The sequence below is a fragment of the Acyrthosiphon pisum genome, chromosome A2 (assembly GCF_005508785.2).
Source record: "Acyrthosiphon pisum isolate AL4f chromosome A2, pea_aphid_22Mar2018_4r6ur, whole genome shotgun sequence".
Classification (NCBI taxonomy): domain Eukaryota; kingdom Metazoa; phylum Arthropoda; class Insecta; order Hemiptera; family Aphididae; genus Acyrthosiphon; species Acyrthosiphon pisum.
Window position 1 is genome coordinate 35,480,012 of NC_042495.1, and position 25,474 is coordinate 35,505,485.

Sequence of the window (25,474 nt, forward strand, 5' to 3'; positions counted from 1 at the left end):
TATTATTATAAATTATAATCATTAATATATTGGCGAACGGAAGAAATTATATTATAAACCTAGCAGCTGTCTAAACACTCAACAGAATTGCACTATTTTTACACCAATTTAATGCATACCTATACCTAGTAGAAAACTGTGTATATCACTTATCACTTATCTTAATATTATAAGATATATCTTTAAACAAAATGCAATATACCTATAAATTATAATGTATAATAATATTATTACATTTATGCAATTTAATTTTTTTTTTTTATAAACACTTTTAAGAACGAAACCTAATCTTGATCTTGAAAAAAAAATCAATAAGTAAATATATAGGGAATTTATTAGAGTAAATAGTACATTCTTAGTGCTCATTGTATCTTATTTCTAGAGTTTTCATTAATCGAGTATCTATTATCTACCTATGCGTATACCATTGATTATGAATAGTATTTATACCCATATAATGTGATGCTCAATTCAAAAAAATATAGGCATCTATCTATTATTCACATTAATCTAATGCCCAATTTAACACAACATATCTGTTTAGTTATTACTTATTAATTATTATACTTGTCGGGAAATGAATCACCGATTCATATAATTGGTTATAATAGGCCTCGTGGCATAAACTTATAAAACGGTACAATAAATTAATATTGGATAACGTTTATGCTATAACATCATTACATCAATGACCTTTATCATATTATTATATTACTTACTATATATATAATACTTACTATTATATATAATACTATCGTACATTATCCAGTCACCAAAATTAAAACTATTTATCATACGTTTAAAATGAAAAATATTGTGTCTTAACTATAATTACAACAATAATAATTGACTTGCAGAATAGGTCTAAAAATAATATATAAATTAATTTGCTCTTGAAAAGGGGAACTTAAAACTAATGACAAAGGTAGCTTCTAATAAAAACAAAATTAATAAATAAATAAATAAGAGGTAGACAGACATATTTAAAGTGTGGTACATTCATATCGCACTCGTATCTATTTTTTTTAAAGTACGCACTAACCGAGTTTATACCCATAAATCGTAATTCTTTTAATGCTCAATTTAACAAATCTCATTTGTTCGCATTAATCGAATAGGTGCAGATGCCCAATTTATCAAAATACATCTTGTTATACTTACCAGCATGTGATAAACCAATTTTTATAGGCGCCTCTACCTACAGACTGAACACAATTACAATAATAATAAACGTATATTATCAGTTAACGATTAAGCTGTACCATATAATATGACCTTTATCATATTATTATTTAATATATATTATGATACATAAATACATTATCCCTTTTATTTTCCTAGACACTATACTTTGACCGTATCGGAAACGCGATTCGTGGATTATACGAATAATCTTGTATGGTACCTATGGTATACCTACAATAATATTATAATAGTTTAATATATAATAACAATAGTGAATAATGTATTAATCGGTGCGCAGCACTCTGCCCATAGGTGCGTACTATATTGTTTCCGTCCGGCTGTTATTCTATCACAATAATGATATAAATACAGTTTTACATAGCAGTGAACTATAATATTATTATATAGTATACTCGTAGGTACATGTTGGTTTAATGTTTTTCCTACCTGCAGAAGACCACATATAGGTAGCCCCTAAATACGGTAATGCTTCTTAAATTGACAGGTTGCTGAGAAATCCCAAATAAAAGAACGATAATAATAATAATAATAAATAAAGCCACTATTATAGTAGTATATAATATAATAATGTAATATCGTATTATACATGCGTATGAGATGGACGAGTGATATATGTTCGTCCAATACTATATATTAATACTATTATTATTATTATTATTATTCATCCAGTATAATCCGTTCGCTTTCAAATAAATCACGTATCCGCCAGGAATTCGATGAATTATCTCCGGGAGTGTCACTCACAAGACAAACGCATTGTGCCCGCGTGCGTACAGTGCGGTTTCGTACATTATAGTACTACACGCCGAACGACCACACATAGATAATATTCATACCTAGTACCTATATATATTGTAACACACACGGGTCGTCGACTTTTCTGTCATAAGAAAATATGTTGTATTTCAATTAAGACGCGGATAATTTTATAAAAAAAAAATTTGTTATATTTTGTGTTGTAATTTTTGCCAAAGTATTCACTAAAAATAATGAAATATTTAATTAAAAGTTTTTATTCAACATAAATTTAAAAAAAAAATTTGAATCGTACAAAAAAGAAATGTACTGAATAGAAAAATAAATTGTTGAACTGGAGCAACAACTATATTATTATAGCCGCTAGAGTAATAGATCGTATGACGCAGATGATATGGCAAAATCAAAAAACGTTTACCCATTTTATCTATTATTTATCCCGACATTCTCTATCGTAATATATACATTACGATTTACGACAGAATAATGATTAATGATTATTGCAAAAATACCTGCGAATAAGTAAATATAAAAATACGAAATATTTAGCGAAATGTTGAAATTTAAATGTACCTGCTAATTCATAAAAAATTTAAGACAATTTATTTACTTCAAAATATCCAAAAAAAAATGAACTATTAATAATGAATCCGTTTTATTTTATTTTATGTTTTTTATGTAACGTGTTAAATTTTAATCAGATTTAAGACAGTTCAGAAAATCACTCAATTTTTTTAAATATCAACAAAATTTATTAAAAAATAGAATTTTATATTTATCAGTGCCCAAACTTATGATTGATCATAATAGGTCAGTCACGTGTTTAGTTCCATTTATTACCATTGGAAATATTACTGCATGAGCAGTAATGCCCGATTTTGTGGGTTTGTAAATTACTACTATAGCAGTAGTGACCCATTACATCAAAATTGAAATTACTGCAGTAGCAGTACTGACCACAAACGTGTTAAATTATATTCTTACACAAAAAAAATCCACGCCCTGTTTATAATATTATAATTTTTATTGTTGTGTGGTGTGTTCAACAAACAATTAAAACGTCCGCATCACAATGTTCGACTATACGCGACGCTGCATGCGGTGTGTGCGCAGTGCGCGAGAGGAATAGAAACAAAAATCAAAAATCAAAACGTAATTAACAAACAATTAATAATAATATATATTTCGGTTTTGTTTTAATAAACAGCTCCGTTGCAGTGTGGTCGCAGTAAATACAATAATATTATTACTATATGCGTCGCACAAAATCATCGAGAAATAGCACAAATAAATGAAACTACGTATGATTTGTAATAACCATATGAGCCTTATTACATTATAATTATTTTATATTATAATAAGTTTGATTATTACGTTAAACACATCGAAAAAAAAGTTACATATTATTATGTTTCTCGTATATATATACATGTATATATATTGACATAATAATATTACATATATATATATATCAGTATATACCTATATCAGTTGCTAAGTGTATGTATATAATATCATAATAATATAAAGAATAGTTTTTGTACAATATATTTATGTAAATTATATAATGTTAATTGCACCGTTTAAACGAACTAAAATTAATTACTATTTACAAAATGCTATAAGCTACACATAGTAATCGTATATTTATATATTATATATTATAAAGGTACAATATAGGAGTCCTAAGTCCAAACAAAGTATATACATATGTATACTTATGGGGGCTCAAATACGGGGTGTTTCATGTTTACTGTGTTTAATAATATATTTAATAATAATATTATGATCGCGGTACAAAGTAGGTATATAATATAATTGAAAGTGCGACATCTCTCGATAATTCTACACACTAAAATTATATATTTATATCGTTTCGAATTTAAGTCATTATATTAATATGTATAGATATATATAATATGCACTGTAGACAAAGACTCTAGAATATACAAAACGAATAGTCGAAAGGTATTTATAGGTATATTTATACAGATTTAAATTATATACGTATCCGACGCGTATCATCGGTCGGATCATCCGACAAAAAAATTACAATGATAAATCTATTAATATTATAGTTTATGAATAAATATTATAGGCAAAAATGTTTTTATTTTTACAAACACGGTACAAGCGCGTTACAACATAATATAATATAATAATAATTTAATAATGATAATGATAATAATAATAGTAATAATAATAATAATAATAATAATAATAATAATGAATGTATAATAATATTATGCATGTACCAATAAGGTGGGGAGAGGGGTGCCGCTAAAATGTTTTCAATTTTTGGTTTTCGGCAATCTCCGACCAGAAATATTCACATCTACCGATGGTATCGATCACAGATTTATAACTAAACAGCCGAATCTTTTCTTATTATAATAATAATGATGTCTGCGCCCTGTTATAGCGACTTTCTGGTACAATGCAACAATGTCTAGTAATAGTTCGCGTGAGAAGAAAACGAAGTACGAAAATGAATGACTTAGTTTTTCTGTTCAATGATCCACAGACCACAATGTTAATATTGTTTTCCATATTGATTAGCAATCACACAAAATATAATTAATGTTTTATGTTTATCTAATTTAATTTATTAGTGAAATAAAAATATTTTATAATCATAACACATTAAAACCTAATATTATAGTTTATGTGAAATAATTGTTTAGTTCACCTATTGACATTCGAACTAGAACATAAGTTTAATACAGTAGTAGGTACTATATAAATTCATGAACAGTGACCAAGTGCGTGACAACTATAATAAACAATCGACATAATATTGTTATAGTCTATAGAGATATTTGTATCAGCAGTGCTGTGGCGAAGACGAGGTCATCGAGAGACGGCACCGCCTATTAGCAAAGTGGGGTGGGTGGGGTGGTCGTGGGTAGTTGACAGTAAATTATTAGCTAAATAATGTTTTCACGATGAAGTTCATCGTTATTTGTATTAAACTTGTGTGCGTCTTCACCGGATTTTATAGGTGGGTGGAATATATAAGACTTAATGCACCTCTGAAAATTTTCATCAGGTTCACCTGTATGCATGCACTGTTTATATACGTCTATATTCTTGAGACAACAAATTGACGTCAGCAGTTGCCCCCCCTTCCCCCCCAGATAAAAATGTAGGTATTATGGAGATAAGATGAATATGAGAAAATGTTAAATGGATCAGTAAATTGTGATTCGTTTTTGCCCCCCCCCCCCTCCGACAATAAGAACCAAGTGCCGCCTATGGACGTCGGGCATCGAAATCGAATACGAAATCGATGTGGGTGCACTCGCGCGTATTATATGGTTGGGCTGTTTAGTTATTACATCTGTGCAGGATTCGACTGATCATCATATTGTTATGAGTTTGAATTATGACGATCGACGCCGTCGGAATATGATAATATTATTATTATTATTATTGTTGTTGTTGTTGTTGTTGTTGTTGTCGTTGTTGTTTTAAACAGTGAGAGAGAAAACGAAACGACCAAAAATGAACAAATCAAACCGTGCGCGTCGTCGGCGGAAGGCGCGTCACCAGCCGGCGGTGATCGGCGGGTGAGGCGGGCTGTATCACGTGAACGGTCTGTGCAGCGCCAGCGGTTGCGGTAACGTGCACGGTGACGGGTTGGTGAGGCCGATGCGGGGCGGGTCGCCGGTCAGCTGGAGCGGCGGGGGCGGCAGCGACTGGAGCGGAAGCGGTGCCATGGACGGCGGGCCGGGCGACGGTGCGCCCAGGCTGATGCTCGACTCGGACCCGGTGGTGCTGACCGCGCCCGGTGACATGGACCGCCGGAGGTTCAAGTGCCGGCCGCCCGAATGCGCTAACTGGGCGGCGAACTGCTGCTGTTGCATCCTGCGAGAGGCACAAAAAAAAAAAATAACCGATTATTATTGCTGTTGTTATTATTATATCAATTTGTATAAACCTATGATAATAGTATATTAGAGTGTATAGACGGAGATTTTACAGAATCATGGTGGTGGCAGGGGGCTAATATTTTGCTAGTCAGAGTCACCCTCACTCCCCAAAATGTGCACATGGGTGATCGTAAATTATACCATTGTGCCTACAATACCTTTTTTGTATGTATATTCCACTGCCTACTGGTACAATTAACTTTTGATTACTTAACTTTCGGTTTGATTTTAGTTATAATAATATCGGTATATAATATATATAGCATATATAATAATATTCATCTATATATAGGACTATATGAGATGCAGTATATTATGTAGGACACTATATTATTTGATTGTACTTCCTCACATCAATGTCATTCCGTTTCCCTACTTACGCCGCAAGAAACAACTCACTTTTTTACGTTTCATCACAACTCTACCACCTCGTATGAACACTGTTACTTCAAGAATGCTCAATCTGCAGCTTATAATTTGTTTTAGTTTTTCAGCCACCTTATATACTACTTTACTTAAAATGTATCCTGTTTTATGTTTTGGGGATTGCATACTTTTAATTTCCTCTTATAAACTATTTGCTATAAATTTATAATAATTGTACATGGCGTCAAATAAACAAATATATAATGTGTTCACGCTTATATATTGACGCGTATATACCTACGTAAGTACATAATATGATGTTTTAGATTATAAAATAGACGGTCGCACGATATTTTATCATACGCGACGTATATATATTTTATCGTGGGTGCTGCCGGTCGAAATCGGTTTATAAACTTGTGTGTACGTTTGGCAGGCCAAAACGTCGTTTCACGCCGCCATCGATGCGGACGGACGGACCTGGTGACGACGACGGTAGACGTCAATAACCCGTTATTAAATTTTTTCGCGTATACGAACGACTGTATTATAATAAACAGGAAGTGCGTATATAGCGGGGCACAAAAGGCGACGGTGATTTTGTTTGAAAGGATGTCGTCCCCTCGCCATCACCGCCCTCACATCACTAAACGGCGCCGCCGCCGAATACACACTAATCACGTTTAATGCAAACACAATCGCAACAGTTTAAAAAAAAAAAAAGGTCCACGCGTCGTTATTATCATTATTATTATTATTGTTGTTGTTGTTATCAATCAATCCGGCCGTCGCCCGTTCACGTGTGTTCCAATTTTTACTGTCATATACCTACGTTTGTACCTATATATTATAATTAAATATTATTATAAATTACAGCTTGTACAACGCGTACCTATCGGTTCCAAAATCGATAGAGGTATCCTTGATAACGATTGCACCTATACCGTAACAATAGTCGGTTTATAGTAAATTATATTATAGCCATGCGTTCGCTCGTATATATTATTGGGCTAGACGAAATGTACTTTTTTTAGCAGGCTTGTAGGCCGTAACTACCGTGAAGCAGGACAAAACAATGGGGATATTGCCCCGCCTAGGCCTAATCGTTGCCCACCAGCACTATATTTTTTAATAAAATATTATTAGGTATTTAATATTTTAATCATAAACTTAAAAAATTATATTCGATGTGTAAAAATTAAATTTAAATTTAAAAAAATATTAATTTTTCTCTAGTGCTCCCCCCTCATAAAACTCCGTTTTTCCACACTCTACTATGGGTCTAGTTGGCTGGTTTTTGAGAATATTTCTGCTCGGGACATCTTGAATGCTGCAAGAGTGGCAACACTGGTATAGTATAAAAACTATAGTATAATTAATTGTACACGTCTGTTGTAATAAGTTGTAAGACAATGAGTTTACTGATACTTCCGATTAAATAATAAATTGATTCATTGAAAACCGATTGAGCGCTCACCCATGAGTCAGTCCTGACTCGCGATCCCCGACCCTATATAAGCCTAGTCCGATGATGTACCAAATTTATATAATTACAAACAGTATATGGACACTAAATGATCGCCTGCAACTTGTAGGACGTGTAAACAATATGTTATATATAACGACAACGCGCTTATTATACAGATTATTTCTGCTAAGGCATGCTGGTTAATTATTTTATCATTTGCTGCTGTAAATATTGAAATAATTAATTTATTGTTGATTTATAGTTTATTTATAATGTTATTGTCCACTCCCCGTTTCACGTGCATAATATTATAATATTATAATCATATCATTTTATGTTCCGATATTCGCTTTGCTTCACTGTCGTCATCTCCGCATATACTCGGACGGATCTATATTATAAAATATATTTATGATATCTTTAAACAAGCATTAAATAGTCGTGCGGCAGACCATCTGCGAGTAGCGGCAGAAGAAATTTTCAAAATCATAACCCGAACCGGTGCCGCCGGTATATTATGCACAATACGTACCTATTAGTCTATACCTTTATCCGGGATAATAAACTCGGTCGCCGCTGTCAATTTTTTCCGCGGATACATATAGTGTAACATCGCGTATTTCTCAGATCTCAGTTTTCTCTCACTCTCTGTCACCATCGGCTCTACCGTATAATACAAATAACACACACGCATATTATAATATTATATACTATATAGTATATATATACGGTGTTGGTACATATATATTGTTATTATTATGTTTTCGTACACTCTCTTTTATCCGGTTAACGGTCTTTTGAACGCGCTCACCCTCGCCCTTTAATCGCCGTACGCCTAATCGGCCGTACAAAAACACTTCCCCCTCCGACGACGATGCGCATAACCCCTTGGCCCGTTTCGCGCTCTATTTGCTCGGAGAATACAAAAACGAAAATTGCACGACAATATACGACGACGATGACGACGACGATAGCAGGACACACTACTGCTGCGGAATATAATATACTAATACCATATAGAGGACGCTGCTGCAGCAGTATAGAGTTAGTGACTCGGTACGAGTATACATATTATTTCGGGGTACTCGGGCCTAAAGAGCGCCGAAGGAAAAAATATATAAATGAAGGACGTAGCAGTCTTCAAAGTACAACGAAATAGATTGAAATCGATTGCCCTAATGACGCGAATAGTTTCCTATACCATCTATATCTCTCCCTCTTTCATTATCTCTCTATCTGTGTGTGCGTATACACTGTGTACTCACCTATCTATATACTGCACTACTGCGTCTTCAGTTTTTTTTTATCCGAATCGAACAAAGAAAAACCGTTTTATCACTGATCGCCGCACGTAATATTCTGCCGGTCGCCGGACACTATGTAACATGGATGTATATATATTATATACGTAGCAAGTATAAAACGTATGTGTGAGTGTGTCTGTGCGTGTGAGTGTGTCTGTGTGTGTGTGTGTGTGTGTGTGTGTGTGTGTGTGTGTGTGTGTGTGTGTGTGTGTGTGTGTGTGTGTGTGGACCTCGAGGGCATTTGAAATGACAAAAATAAAAATATAGAGTACAAATCCGTCGTCGGTCCTGCAGCGAACCCGCAAATATCGCAAGGGAGAAACTATGACATTTTTTTATTTTATTTTTTTATAATTGATCCACTTTTTTAATAACGCTATTCAACCGCGGCAATCAAAGTCGCGTTTTGATTCGTTCCGCTGTATACAACAATAATGTGTATTATTATAACGACCGTCGCTGCTGTCACCGATTATTTATATGAAAACCGACGACACGAGTGCATCGTTATAACGTTATAATACTATTATGATAATTGATAAATTACACAATGTGTTAACGCATAATTCATATAATATTAATAGGTTTCTTATAATATGTGAGTATACCTACATTTGTTAGGTATATTATGTTCGCGCGTGAATTACAATGTGATTTTACCTCGAGATAATATTGGCCGCCTTTGCAAGGTAATTGGAAAATATGAATTTCAGTGCCTATATTATTTTCTCTCTCATTCCTTCCTTTCTTTCTTTTTTTCCTTTTCGTTATTATTATTGTTATTAATTTTGTGTTTTTTTATTTTCGGTTTCCTCTTCTTTCCCGCCCCGGTCCGGGTAGGCGTACATTATACGTATATATAATACGCGTTTCCGTGCAATGCAGCCTTCACTCCGACACGGCGCGGTGGCAGCTATACGACAACGACGACAACGACGACGACGAACAAGCCCCCCGGGTACCCGCCCACCAAAAAAACACTTGACAATTTAATGACTCCGACTCGCCAACGCTGTATACTATAGGCACTACTACTACTACACCATCACTGCTATGACTACTATATTACTACCGGTGCCATGTTTATTTAACGACGATGACATTGACGATTTTCTAGCGTGCAGTGGTAAATATAATATTATAATATTATTATTATTATTATACTATACACGTATACGACTCGTCGTCGTAGTCATTTTCGTCATTTGTCACTGTTTTTCCCCTACACGTATTATAGTGACGTGCGGCGAAGGTATAGGAATATTCCGAAAAATCGTCAAATATTTTTTCGTCGCCCACACTCGCTCATATGTATAGAGGTACATACATCCGTGAACTTCATTGCGTTGAAGTTTTTATTTTTATTACTTTAATATTCCTGCTCAGTACTTGGCTAAACATTTGTTTGAAAAAATAACTTAATTACCGGCCACGCGATATCCATACGTGCGTTATTTTTTGAGTTGCGTGTTATGTACCTCTACCTAATAATATACCTAATGATGTATACTATACGTATTTATAATATAATACACTTTTCAAATTCAGAACGTTTTCATTATTTATTCCATATATTATTACATATTATACTATGATGACGTGGTCGGTTTAGGCCGAGACTCGAGGATATATAATATGTAGCTACGCGTGTCTACGCCCGGTGAAACCAATATTTATTTTTGTATAAACCCAATGACTTGCGCGAATAACAGGCGCCAGTTGTAATCCGACCAGAAATAAAGACTTTTAAAGAAAAAAAAACCGAAACGAAACCCACGTCTGAAGAAATGAGATGTGTATAGAAGACGAGCGTCATTAGAAACAATTTCGAATTCTCGACTCCCCTCTGCAAAGATAACAAGCGCATTTAATGGCGCAAGTTTAAGAAGTTTTTTCCTTTTTAATTTCATATACCGAGTCAAGTGGAAGTTAATTATAAGTACAACTCGTATATCCTCGTATATATTATGATAAGGTTATTGTATATTATATATGGTGTAGCACTGTAGCAGCAGTTGGTTTCGTCATGATATAGTGTTAACAACAAACCCACTTTCGAATCGGACTACGGATGCCAATAAGAATAAAATAACAATGCGCCTAATACGTTAAAATATAACATACCATTTATGTGTACTTTTGAATGTAATATACTAAATCAAAACCACCGTGTAGACACAGCACTGTTACGCGGTTTATTAATATAATATTATATAATATTCGAACTATATCTAATCAACAATCATAAAGTCGTACGAGTAATTGAGTATAATAATATATATAACATAAAAGAGACTAGGCGATTTATGACGACGAAGGCGACGATAGCGTGACAACATCGATATTTTCACGGTGGTACAAACCTGCATGAAGTGTACAATTTGGCAAAGTTCTAGGGTATATATATTAGACGTGGACCAATGCATAATGCAACTGCTGCAGATGCAACTTTCAGATCACAAGCTGCAGCTTGGCCATGGCCATGATGAGGGATCGATTTCACGGTGAGTTATAGGCGGAAGCGCATGAAGTATATCGTCCAAGTCCAAATAGCCGCCAATACGATCGTTTCCTGTATACAAAATGTGTAATTTGCGTCAAAAATCCCTCTTCGAAATCGACGGCGGCGCTGTAACACGATATACAACGCACGCGGACCGTTCGATTTTTATGTATATGTACATACGCCGCAGTTCGAGATGTAAAAAGCGCCGGGCCCGGGGGTTACTCCCACGGTTCTCACGTAAACAAATTCTACATCCCCCCGAAACGTACACGAAAAGTCATCACGTTGCGAGCGTTGTACACGGCGTCGGCGGGTTAGGGTCCCATCATCGTGTGCTGACGGTCGCCGATAAAAAGACGTATAAAGAGTCGTGCGTGCGCGTACAGTTTGTTTTGTATCAAGGGTAGCATCGTCGTATATGTGTGTGTGTGTGTGTGTGTGTGTGTGTGTGTGTTTAGGGTGGTCTCGGTAAGGGAAAAATAAATACATATATATATATATATATAATACATAAAGAAACAGTCTGTGTTGTTTTTGGCTGTGTACGGGCGCCTTTTAGCTTTTTGGTCAAGAGGCTCCCGATAAGCACACACACACATAAATATATATATTATTATATTGAGAGACACAATAATAATAATATATCGGTGCAGACGCGGCGCCACATTGTTCGCGGGACAAATCGAAATTTACGCGCGTTTGATTTTCATTCTCCAATTTTGTAGATCTCCAATGTGCAATGTGCCGAGGACGATGATATATTATATTCATACAAACAAACATATATTTTTATATTCATATATATATGTAGTATATACCTATTATACATTATATACCTGCGTACACTGAGATAGAGAGTGAGTGAGTTGAGTGGTTGATAGAGGGGAGAGAGGAACCATATTTTGCGATGTTACGCCGTCATCGTAATTCGATATTTTTTTCCACTGTTGTTTCATCTGGCTTGCCGTACAATAATATATATACATGGATATATATATACTCGCTTTGTTGTGTGTTTGATCAAAACTGGACCTGACATAATACTTCCGGCCCTCGACATCGTCGTTTGAAGAAGAAAACCAGTTTTCTGTATCCCGGCAACACAACGCCGCGCCGCCGCCGTATTATGTTCCTAATAATATTTTGCTAGATTTTCGTAGCCAGATAAACAATATAACAACGTCCGCGAGGTAAGGTATATATTGTTTAGACTTTAAACGTTGCATTTGTACCTTATTTCGTTCGGACCACAAATGACATTTGTACACGCTGCTGCACAAAGTGAAACTGTTCTTGCGGGTTCGTATATATAATAATAATAATAATACGGAATGATCCCGAAACTAATATAATAATATACCTAATCGTTCTCAAATCTGTATATATAGGTCCGTTGACTATTGTTCCGCCGGTGCAGTGTGGTGGTCTACTTATTATTTCGGCGCACGCAAACAATTATATCATGTATATACACAAAATATATATAGGCTATGTGGTATACCTATAAAACCGCTTCCTTAGATCTGTGCATTTGATATTGTTTTGATATATAGTGCGCTGCAGCAGGGTCCGATATTTCGCAATCTTATAATATTGTCATACGATATACTTACTGCAATGCGAGTATAATATAAAATATATATACGATTTAATAATATTATATGAATTTATTTTTAAATATTATATTAAGATGTGTACAGTGTATAATATATAAACGGTTTTAGACCACATGGCCATTATACGGTTCGGTTTCAGCGTACCTATATAATATTATGCATATCGCATAATAATATGTGTAAGTTTATTATAATACTAAACTATATTTATACACATCATTACTTGTCAGACTGCAGTGCCCGATGATGAAATAGAGTTTTTATGCATTCGCTGATTTTTTGATTTTTTAAACGCATATTTTACTCTGAAGAAAAATATAACAAATCCATGGCCGATAAACCGTCGTAGATAGATTCATTGCAGAAATCCAGGTTGTACACGAGTACCTACGCATTACGCACTCACACACTTTATACGCGTTTGCGATGAAGTACATTTGATTGGGAAATTCCCATATGGTTTTTAGATCAAAAGAGTTACTTTTGGGGGAGTTGCGACGAAATTGACTTTGTGCGCGCTCAGCAAAGGAGAGCAAAATAAATAACCAATTTATTTCTCCACATAATACTCGTTATTCAAATCAACAATACGCAAGATTCACATGCATATTGTTCCCCTCGTATTATTTCATCTCGTTTTTTATTTCATTTTCTTTATGCCCGGATTTTTTTATTTTTACATTGTCCTTAAATTTGTTCCAAGTCACGAGATTCATCACCGCGTCTTTTGTCCCCCGGCTACGGCAGAGTCGACTTTCCAGTCGAATCATTTCAAATTCAATATTCCCTGATTTAAAAGTATACAGCGTATTATGATTACACACAAAAACGAAAACTCGAAAACGATTCCGCCGCCGTGTTTCGAACAGCACGAAGAGATATTTATTATACCATGTATTATTATTATTATTATTATTATTATTATCATATTGTACAGTCATCGTTGCGAAAATGGTCTTTCTACGTTATTGATTTTAATTTAGACATTATTCTCCGAGTCGTCTTTATTTCCGTCTCTTTTCCTCGATTCTATATAATATTGTCTGTGTAAGTCGGTCGATCATTACCCCGGGCCGACACCGTCGTCGCCGCCGCCACACTACCGTCACCGCTACTGCAGCAATGACGAGACAATTAAGTGTCCACCCCTTTTCGCTCTCGGCGAAACAAAGCGCACAATCGGCCTTTCGACATTGAATATGTATATATATTATATATAGGTTATTGTTGTATAGGCCATAGGGTATAAACGAACATTGTTGCGAAGCTTGGACGACAATGATTATTGATATAAATACATTATTGTATATAGTGTACCAACTTTTATTACACTAATTTTTTTTAGACCGAGGTTAATCGTATAATATAGTGTCTTATATCCAAATAACTTGTAAAATATTATTCTATAAATAATGCTACCAGTGTATGTAACTATCACAGAGCTCAGCCGAAATTTCCAATGCCAATACGTGTTCAAAGATTCGAATCCAAAGTCCTTTGCGCATCTTCTCAAAAGCTTCATTCTACGCCACCAATTATAGTAAAGATTAGTATGTAATATATGTATTAGAACATAATAGTTCTCTTCACACAGATTTCAAAATACAAGTTTCACTGAATTAGCAAAGCTTCATTATAAGCACTTTATTAATATACCTACTATTTCACTATCCCAACCCTCTCATCCAATTACCGTCCACAACTATATTGGAAGTTCCAGAGGAATTATTATACATTTAAGCTTCTTGTTCAGCTCTGCAACAAACGACCTAATAAGGAATTCCGTAAACAAAAAAAATAATTAGTAATAATATGTTATAATAACACATTAATTATTATCTATCTAAAACTATGTTGACGCGTGCCAATGTGCCATTATACAGTAAGTTATATCTGTATCACACACATAAAAACAATTTGTCGAGAAAAGGACTGCAGTTCGTATACAATGCACATACCTATACTTTATAGTTTATATAGCAACCACAACAGCAAGCTTTAATATACATTAATAATAATTGTAATAGATAAAGGTATAGAAAACCGTTGATAATGTTTCGTGATAAATTAATTCACATGAAAATATCTGCGAGTATATACTGATACCTATTATAATATTCTTATAACAAAATATTATTTCATTTTTTGTGTCGACGTGGGATGTAATATATATATAGCGCCCGAGCAGTTTTCAAATGATATATGATTATTTTATGAGCAATCATTTTTTTTTATATTTTCATACGAACTCGTATAATGGAATAATATTATGCGTATACATAATAATATATAAGTCAACAGCGGTGGAATAATGCCGTATTTGTCATAATTTTATGCAAATACAGTATGTTGCGTTATAATATTATATCGAAATTATTCCCTCTATTCAATATAATATATAATAACCAGCTAATATGGTATATTGTGTACAACCCCTTATAGTAAATCACGAAGTATTAACTGCTGATGTGCGTGTCACGTGATACACAACCCGTTCGCGTTATAAACGAGGAATTTCGTGGTCTCATATGTATAATATACTATATACATATAAATATACAGAATAAATATCATATTATTGATAATAATTTGGTATAGATTTTGGTGTTCAGAATCACAGAATTATTATATTGCTACCATTATAATCGTTGTGATTTTCCAAGCACAGATAATATAATATATACTATATTATATCATATAGTCGTTCGGTATCTTACTTCGAGTTTGTAATATATGGCTATTAATTAAAAGATTTCATTTCATTATTATTAAATGAGTCGTATTATTTACTTCTAAAACGTTGTTAGATTTTAATGAGTTTTTTACCTTTTTTGACTGAACGGTTCAGAAGGGTATATTTACTGCATCGATTAACAAATATAAATTCACATTAGTGTTCACAAGGTTTGTCGGATAAGGTGGTCCTACCAACCGGTTTTGTTTTTACGGTTGGAGTAAAAAAGAAAATATATAATATATACACATATAATATACGATATATTGTACACCGATACGTTTTATAATACTTGTATGATGGTCGGCGGCACCTATAACATTTAATTGACAAATTACATGCGCTCCAATGGACTTTACCAAAATGATTAATACAGAGGCTTATTACGGTATACCTACCTGGATAATGACTTAATTTAAAGAAAAGTCGGTACATAATATTTTGACCCGCGGGTTACTGATTCGTCGACAACAATGGAATTTCAAATAATATTTGGTATAGGTTTATGCGTGTGCTATAATATTATGGTATTACATTAAACGAAAGTCGATACGAAAAAAAGCTGAGCATTTTATTTTTTACGTAGTATCAGTGTATACCAGCTATACCGAAGCGTATGCTCGTGATTCGTGATCCCGGTGTATAAACATTAATTAATATTATACACGGTGGATACCGATATACCATATACGTACGTAAAGATAATAAAGATAACATTATTATACATAACATGTCGTCGTACGCAAATATGTCTAGCGGCGGCGTGTAGTGAAGGTCGCAGATTGAGATTTTTTATGTGCATCAAATGCAAAAACTGCACCACAAGTGCATTATTTGAGCGTGTTGGTAGTGAGAGAGAATGATTATACGGAGAGAGACGCGTGTGCGCGCGCATGCCGCATATAATGTTGCTACTATATATATAACAATATATAATATTAATAACAGGTAGGTATATGCACATTCGATGTACATAATAACATAATATATGATATAACGACGATGGCGTGCCCGTGTTCATTTGCTGGTCAGCTGCGAGAAATCGCCGCGTACATATAGGTATATTATATCGTTTCGTTATACTATTATATGATTATCATTATTTATCGAACATAATAATAATATGATCGAAGCCAGTCGACTAATGATCGCAATCCTCGGTGGCGTGCACAATAACGCACATCCGTCTCCGTCGTCAGAGTACCAATATATTATACACATAGATATATAGATAAGTATAGAAATAATAGACGAAAATCGAGAACTTGGCGCGTCCGACGGGGTCGACTACTAATTTGTTAAACCGTCGATCAACGACTGCAATATTATCTCGACGGGCGCGTGTGCGGACGAGAGACGAGAAGAATTCGATTACTATCGAATGCAACACATGACGTATATTATATATATTGTATTATTATATTGTATACATACGATAATAATAATAATAATAATAATAATAATCATATAATACACGCGTTCGCCTTTTTCGTTATTCCCTCCGGCAAAGCAGATCAGCAATAGTAATCCAAAGCGTGCACAATATTGTTCGGCTGCAGTAGCGTAGTAATAAACGCAATACTATTTATATAATACATATTATATGATATACATAAATATTATATAAAGGACCGAAAACCGACCTGATCAACGGCCGTTTGTGTATATTATACAATACGGCACGCCGCCGTGTCGAGCAGCTATATAAAGATACGGCTCGGCCGCCCTCGTGAGCGCGGAAATTGGATTTGAATTTCGCGTGCAAACAAATCGCCGTTCGTTTAATTTCCTACTATACTTTTTTCCCGTCACCCCGGCCCTGTTTGTATATATAAAAAAAGGGAGCCGAGCATTTAAACGAGACAAAGAAACGAAAGCTCAGTGACAATAATGTGTAAACGATTTTATTTTTCTACGCGACTGAATGACAACGGAGCAACAAGCTACAGCTTACAAGCGTCTATATATTATCTCAGTTCGTCGACGAATTATAATTTGTATCCACACAATATTATTACTATTATTATTATATAAAAAACGCGCGACTCGCAGACGTTAGGTTTTATCGAATAATCGCAAAAATTTGAACTCAAAATGCCGTCATAAACAATATACCTATTATTTTACACTGCTATATATGACTGTTATGCGAGAATTCTCGGGCTAAGCATTTCATTCCGGCCATAGACCTTAAAAAATAGGTAGGTACACTATACTGTGTGTGTCTATAGAAAGTTTACGATTCCGGCACGCACCGACTAAATCGGTCCCAACTAACGATAACGCGTTGTACACGTGTGTCCGTCTGTGCGATAACGTCACTCCACAGACACACTATATTATTCTCATGTATATACATAATTTTGCAAGGTATATATGTATACATTGTAGACTGTAGTTGATTCAGAAATGTCTCTGCAGTTTAAATTCGTTCGTTCGTTTAACGTTTTTCTTTATACACGCGCTATAGGTATCGTCAAACGACTATAGCTTAGTCATAATTTTTGAACGCGGAGTGAGAGACTGGGGTGGGTCAGTAAAGCCAAAAATGGTTTCTATGAGGCACAATTAATGTTCAAGAAAACATCGGCTTTCAGCGATGATAATTTATGATATTCAAGTTTATCGTGATTTTTAAAGTCTAATCAGTATAATTTCATCATAATATCGTTATATAGTAATGAATGACGGAGGCATAAGGTAATAAATCCAATATTAACTATAGCTGTCGTGTCGGACTCAATTTAGCGTCCTATTATCGGACGAATTCTGCCAAAAATATATTTCCAAATCTGGGATAGAACTGTATGACTCTATAATATAAGTACTGCATAATGTACAAAATTAATAATACACCTTAGGTATCACATTCAAATCGGTTCTCCGCACTCTCGTCCCGCGACGGAAATCATAAGTTTATTCAGCCTATATATACTTCATTGTACCATTGCACGTATATATTATGATATAACAACGATATACTATGCGTATTACGAAGTTTTCGAAGCACGTCCGCGCACACGTTTCGAACGGATAATTAAAGTTGATTTCTATATACAATATATTACATTATATACGAACGCACGCATAATAATCGGGGCGTATTTGTCGCGTATCGGTTTGTATATATATATATACGAGAACGCCGATAATAATAATTATATACCTACTGTATACAGTATATACACTATATCTATACCCGCGGAGACAAAGAGCTGCTGTGTAAAGAGCCGACGAGATTAGACGACGTCCGCGGAAAATACTGTGTAAAACGCGACGGTATATATAGACGATGATTAGTGTGCGTGCGTATAATATAATAGGGCAAGCAGGAGGATCGCTCGGGAAATCGGGTAATGGGAGATCGAGCGCGCGTGGACCGCTATAATTAGGTTTCCCGATACAAACACGCCGGGTGGCGCATAAAAGAGAGTTTTGTTACAAAGAGAATTGTGTATTAGATATCATTAGGAGGGCTACCAGAAAATGAGAAATGTGATAACAGGCGTCGGCAATCTGTAGCGGCGGCGGCGGTGTAGGGTATATAGGTACGCGTGTACTGCAGTGTAGGGGTGCATGCATATATAGTCTTACGCCCCAATATCGTCACCACCTCTCGTTCGCCGAGTTTTACACAGCTCAAAAGAAAGGATTTAATTCAACTATACATATACGTAAAGGGTAGGTGGCAGACAAAGTTCACGTGCATAGTTTTCGTTTACCGATTTGTCAACAGCGGTCGGATTATAATAATTATTGGTATGAAATTCGCACCTCTCCTGCTGCAGTAGATGGTATAATATTGTATAGACCGTCTACTCGTATATTATATACGGCATACGCCATGGCGGGAGTTGTATTAAAAGGCACTGAGATCAAAAAGAAAATTTAATTTGACCCGTAGTTAAACGGTGTTGAATTACTAGGTATACATGCAGCTGGTTTTTTTGAGTAGAGGTAAAGCTTATTTTATACTCAATCGAAATAAAGTCAATGGAGTAATGACATTTTGAATATTATTGTAATTTATTTACAACTAAAAAAAAATCAGCGATTTTGAAGAAAATGACAGCCTTTTCATTGAACATATACATGCTCTACTTTATAATATTTACAAGTACATAAGTATTACATGTATACTGAAGTAGTACAGTCCTACAGGGTGGGCCACCGTGTTTACCGATTTCCGTGTTAACCTTATTGCAGGAAAACTAAAAAAATAGTGCCCCACTCTGTACATCATCGCCACTGCTTATTTCCTTCCCCTCCAAAAATACTAATTTATAATAATATAGTCGTATATAACATAGCTATATATATATAGCAGACATCTGGACACCACACCCCGCGAGGGATTATTAATTTTTGTAGATGCCTCTATGTACCTATATATCTACATTATTTTTTTAATACCTACCGTAAAAAATCGGTAATAAAAAACTACCAAAATAATGAATCGTAGTCGTGTTCGGGTTGTGACGACTCAATTACCCGAAGGGTGTCGGACTGAGCGATGAGCTCTATCGGCCGAGCAGTCGTGAGTACTCATGACACATAATATCATCATCACGGAGCGCGTGGTGAAGTCCGTACGCGAGGAGGTCCGCCGCCGCGACGGTGCGCGCTCGCGGGTTGACTGATTGTTGTTCATCAACGGGCGGACATTACCGTACGGTAATATTATTATTGCCGCCGAGGTGTTGGGATCGTCGTTCATTATTATTATTTTTTTTTAACAGTTTTGGACGGTTTTTTTCCCCATCTAGAACATCTGTGTTTGCCGCCGCCGCCGGGCCCTAATACGGTCCTGAGTAATTTTTCTCTTTGTCACCTCTCCGATACAACATCATTTATCTCCGAAACGCTCCGCGTTCGTCCGGCCGCCACTTTCCGCTACAACAGGTGTATATAAATAAATATATACCTACACACAACAGCCCCGATCGATACGCGGGAAAGCACATCTCTTTATAGGTATATACCTATAATAGTAACCGCGCGTTTGTTACATATTAGTTATTACAAATTGTTGTATATTATATTATACACTATTATGTCGTGCGTATTTAATTAAAAATCGTTAAAAACACGAAACGTCTACGAACGTACAGATAGCCGGCGACAGAATGGTCACGAAAACCACGATAGACACGTGCGAATGACGTATACCTACAATATCAAAAACGGAACGATTAAATTATTGCAATCGTTGTAATGTATATTGCATATTATAGGTAGGTAATAATATTATTATGATTCATAATTGTGGTAGGTATACACTGCACAGGGCCACGGACATTTTTCCAATACTCTGCTGCGGGCATAGGTCTAACACTGCAGACGATCATTCTGTATAATATATGCTTACGTCGATAATCGTGATATGTGTATGAACTGCTGAACGAGCTTACACGAATTGAGCACAATTTTTCGTACGGCATTCCTACTAGTCACTTAGGTAGTACAAGACCGTGACATAATAATCAATAATCTTCTGCTATATTATAATAATAATATATTATATGCACCACATTAAAATGAGAATTTCGGAAAATCCTTTTGTATTGCACAAGCAGATCATTCGAGGAACCACTATTTCAATTTTCATGTTCATACGTTTTTAGTTTTTGATACTCTAGCAGTGGCTTTAATATAATGTATAGATAATCTGCAGTGCCTATATTATACATCACGCTACAATGATATTATTGCAATAGTGTTCTTATTCTATAAATTATAAATATAATAATTTAAATGTTTGCCACAAATATTCGGTGTGACTTATATATTATACTGTGTAACGAGGTAATGACTAATATATAATATGTTTGTGCCTGCGAGGACGGTGATGTGAACATTGACGATCGTTTTCGCGCGATAAGTGAGTTTATTACGTTACAAAGTCAAATGGTTGACGTAAATATTATTATTATTTACCGTTGTACAAGATGCTTAATGTATGTGATATATACTCAAATTTCAAAAATAGGTACTTTATCTGTATAGAATAATGCACTTTTAGACGAAACATTCACCGGTGAAGGTTTTTTTATCTTTTAAGTTACTCGTCATTATTTTACAAATAAGCAATACTCATGCACCCAACTGACTATGGAGCAAATAAGACTCTTCTCCCGTCACATTATATTCATCGCACAACAGTATAAAGTGTAAATAATATATATATGTATTGCATTACTATTATTATAGTTGTTTTTATTATTGTACGACTATACGTGTATACGACATATATATTTAGTTCATTAAACTTACTTTGACTAAGTATATGAACGGTTTTATTTTTGTATTGTACCTTATAATATGATCTATGTGCACAACGATGTGTTATATAACTATATAAGTAGGTACTTTAAAGCATATATAAATTATTATCCCCGTAAGTTTACATTATTTTAACCAAAACTGAATTGTCATTCGACTAACGATATATAGGTACACGTATTGTATATCAGTATTCAGTAAGTATATTTAGCTTATACGATACTTCACAATAATAATAACAATAGTTTACAATGCAATTATATGTTACCTACCTATACCTACCAAATATAATAAATTACTAACACCAGTACAATTCATTATTTTTTATCTAGGAGGGAAAAATAGATTGACAACGATAAATATGCTATATACAAGCGGTGTTTCGATAAAATATAACTCATTGCGTAACTATTATATATTTATATATATTTAAGCACAATGCATGGATGTAATAAATTATATTAACACCCAAATATTTACAGCTGCTGCATATTATACGTATACATAATAATATACATTCAATAACAACCGAGTGCATGCGCTTTCACCATAAATTTATACCATGCGCAATAAATATTATGTATAAAGGCACCTACACTATACTTACACTACCTATATATGAATGAGCTCGTTCGCAATTTGATTAATAATGTAAAAATCGCAAAATAGTTTCAATATAAGAAGTAATTTGCGTGTGTACGATACGCGCCGCTAATGTATATCTATAATAATAATGTATTATAATATAATATGTCGACTGCGTTGTTCCCCTTCGAATACCAATTGAGACCAAGCTAGGTATATAATATTTCGATGATAATTTACAAATGCGGCGGACCGTAACCAAATTAAAAAGACAGTCGAAAATGCATTATTATTTTGTTCAATATAGATCAAATACACATGTGCCATTTACACACATACCGGGCGATCCATTTAACGTAAGACACTCATTATTTCATAAGCTATTAAATTAGTTTTAATGATGCTAAACTCAACATTAAAAAAAAAGGTATTTTTATTTTTGTTTATAGTTATCATTTTTAAAAAAACTTTTTACTATTTATTATGACAACGCATGCGTTTGAAATTCCTTAATCCAAAGCATAATATTTTTGAAGTATTCCGTTCATCTAAACTTTAAATATTTATAAGTTAATAGTATTTATTACTAATAAACTATACTTGTCCAAAATATGATTTTTATTGATCGAAATACTCCAAACAATATTCATATTCTGCCTAGGAATATGATATTAAAAATGTATGTTATATACTTCAAAAGAGTAAAACCCAAAAAATTATAACAATTTTATCCAAAAATGTTGTTTTGTTAGAGCTTAAAATTAATCAAAAGACATATTTTCATAAACATAAGTGTTTCTGAAATAATGAGTGTCTTACATAAAATAATGGATCATCCCGTATATATATATTATATACTTTTATGGACATATATATAGGATGTGCCCCGTTAGTTATCCCCTCGATTATACACATAGATAGGCACGTTATATTATATATCGTTATATTCGATGATTACATTGTACACACGTCATATATAAAGAACCCTATATACATTTATAATATATAATATTATTATTATCGTTATCCGGTCGACCGCTTGTCCATATTACTACTACTATACTAACTTCCACTATACCACCACTACCACCACAAGACGGGGTGTAATAATTATTTATTGTCGTTGCTGCGTAATCAGTGTGACGGGGATGACACAATGGTTACGCCCCTCGTACACTGCGCGGGGCAACGGTCGACTTGGTACGCATATATATATATATATTCGTGGCATACATAAATATTATAATATATACATAGGTACATATATAGTGTGTGTACGTATATATTTTGTAATATCATGCGTAACGGGCGGTGAGTTACGTACTACCCCCCTCCTTTTCGATCCATCCCGTCGCGTAATCGCCACTCCCTTACCCCGCGATTCGTTCTCGTTTCGGTATACCGGTAAAAAAATTTAAAAAAAATAATAAATAAAAATATTTGTCGTCCAGAATATAGGAAGGTACCTACATATATATTACCTATACGTCATGATAATGTTATATATTATACTCCATATATGTTATTGGAGCGCGTCGCCTATAGGTATACTATATTGAACGTACACGGATGTAGATTTAGATATGTGTATTGTGTAACAATAATATTAATAATTTATGTCATGTGCAGTACCTACTAGTACGTTATACTATATATAAATATAGAATATATAGAATATATACACTATACATATAATAGTGTATACATACATCCCGTGACTCTCACAACCACATTCGTCGCCATATTATGTAGACCTCTGTATATGTGTGTACACTGTACATATGTGCGCACCACCATTGTGTCAAATTTGCATATATAATATCTAAAGGATATTATTATTTATGGATCTCGCGTTGAACCGACGGCAGAATAATAATAATATATGTTATATATACACTATATAATACAGAAACCGCACCTGCGCCGCCTCAAACAACAAACGATGGTGTTTGAAAAACTGATCATCGGCCATATTATTATACAGCATATGATGGTATAAAATAGGGAGCACCAGAGCAGTAAATTCGAAGAAAAATCGCGTCCTCTTGTGCCTTGTGGTGGTGTTCATGTGGAAGACCTATAATATGGGTACCTACATCATGTGAAATACATTCAATAACGTAGTAATGTGCGTGTGTGTATCGCTCTGTACTTTGCGAATAGGTAATATAGGGGTGGTTTACGTCACGCATATAATCCACGAACATTTATAATTGTTTTAGGGCGGAAAATTTAGAAATTATAACTTAGATTCAGCTGCACCTATATGAAAGAGCTACGAACGTGTATACGACTATAATATGTATATTCGTTTTTTTTCTTACAAAGAGGGTGGGAGCACGTGCGATTTTTCGCCATAGCAACGCGCCGCGATCTTGCAGTGTATATAGGCGCGCGAAATCGTAAAAATTGATTTATAAAGGTTTGAAAAGTATAAAAATGACGTGAATGTATTATAACTTTACACCACAGTGACAATTTCCCTTTTCTTCACTCGCTGTGCAACATGATGCCATGATGTATACAGTATACGGCATACGCCATATAGCTTATACTGCAATTAGTGACGTCCGTATAAAAGTGTAAAAGTGTAAGGGCCAACTTCAAGGTGGTCAATAAGTGTCGTATTATATAATATTACCTATCTAATATAGTAATATCTATTTGAATACGACGTTTGTTCAACGTTCACTCATTGAAAACTAGTTAAAACCTATTT

The 25,474-nt window shown here is 34.4% G+C and overlaps 1 protein-coding gene across 1 annotated transcript in view; it reads right to left on the bottom strand.

Annotated features, from left to right (window-relative positions):
- Positions 1-3,494: 3,494 nt before the first annotated feature.
- LOC100159487 (homeobox protein SIX6) overlaps positions 3,495-25,474 on the bottom strand; it is a 42,604-nt gene continuing 20,624 nt past the window's right edge. The window contains exon 2 of the mRNA XM_001944798.5: positions 3,495-5,829. Within this exon, the coding sequence (XP_001944833.1) occupies positions 5,547-5,829 (283 nt within the window). The 3' untranslated portion in view covers positions 3,495-5,546. The remainder of the gene's footprint in view (positions 5,830-25,474) is intronic.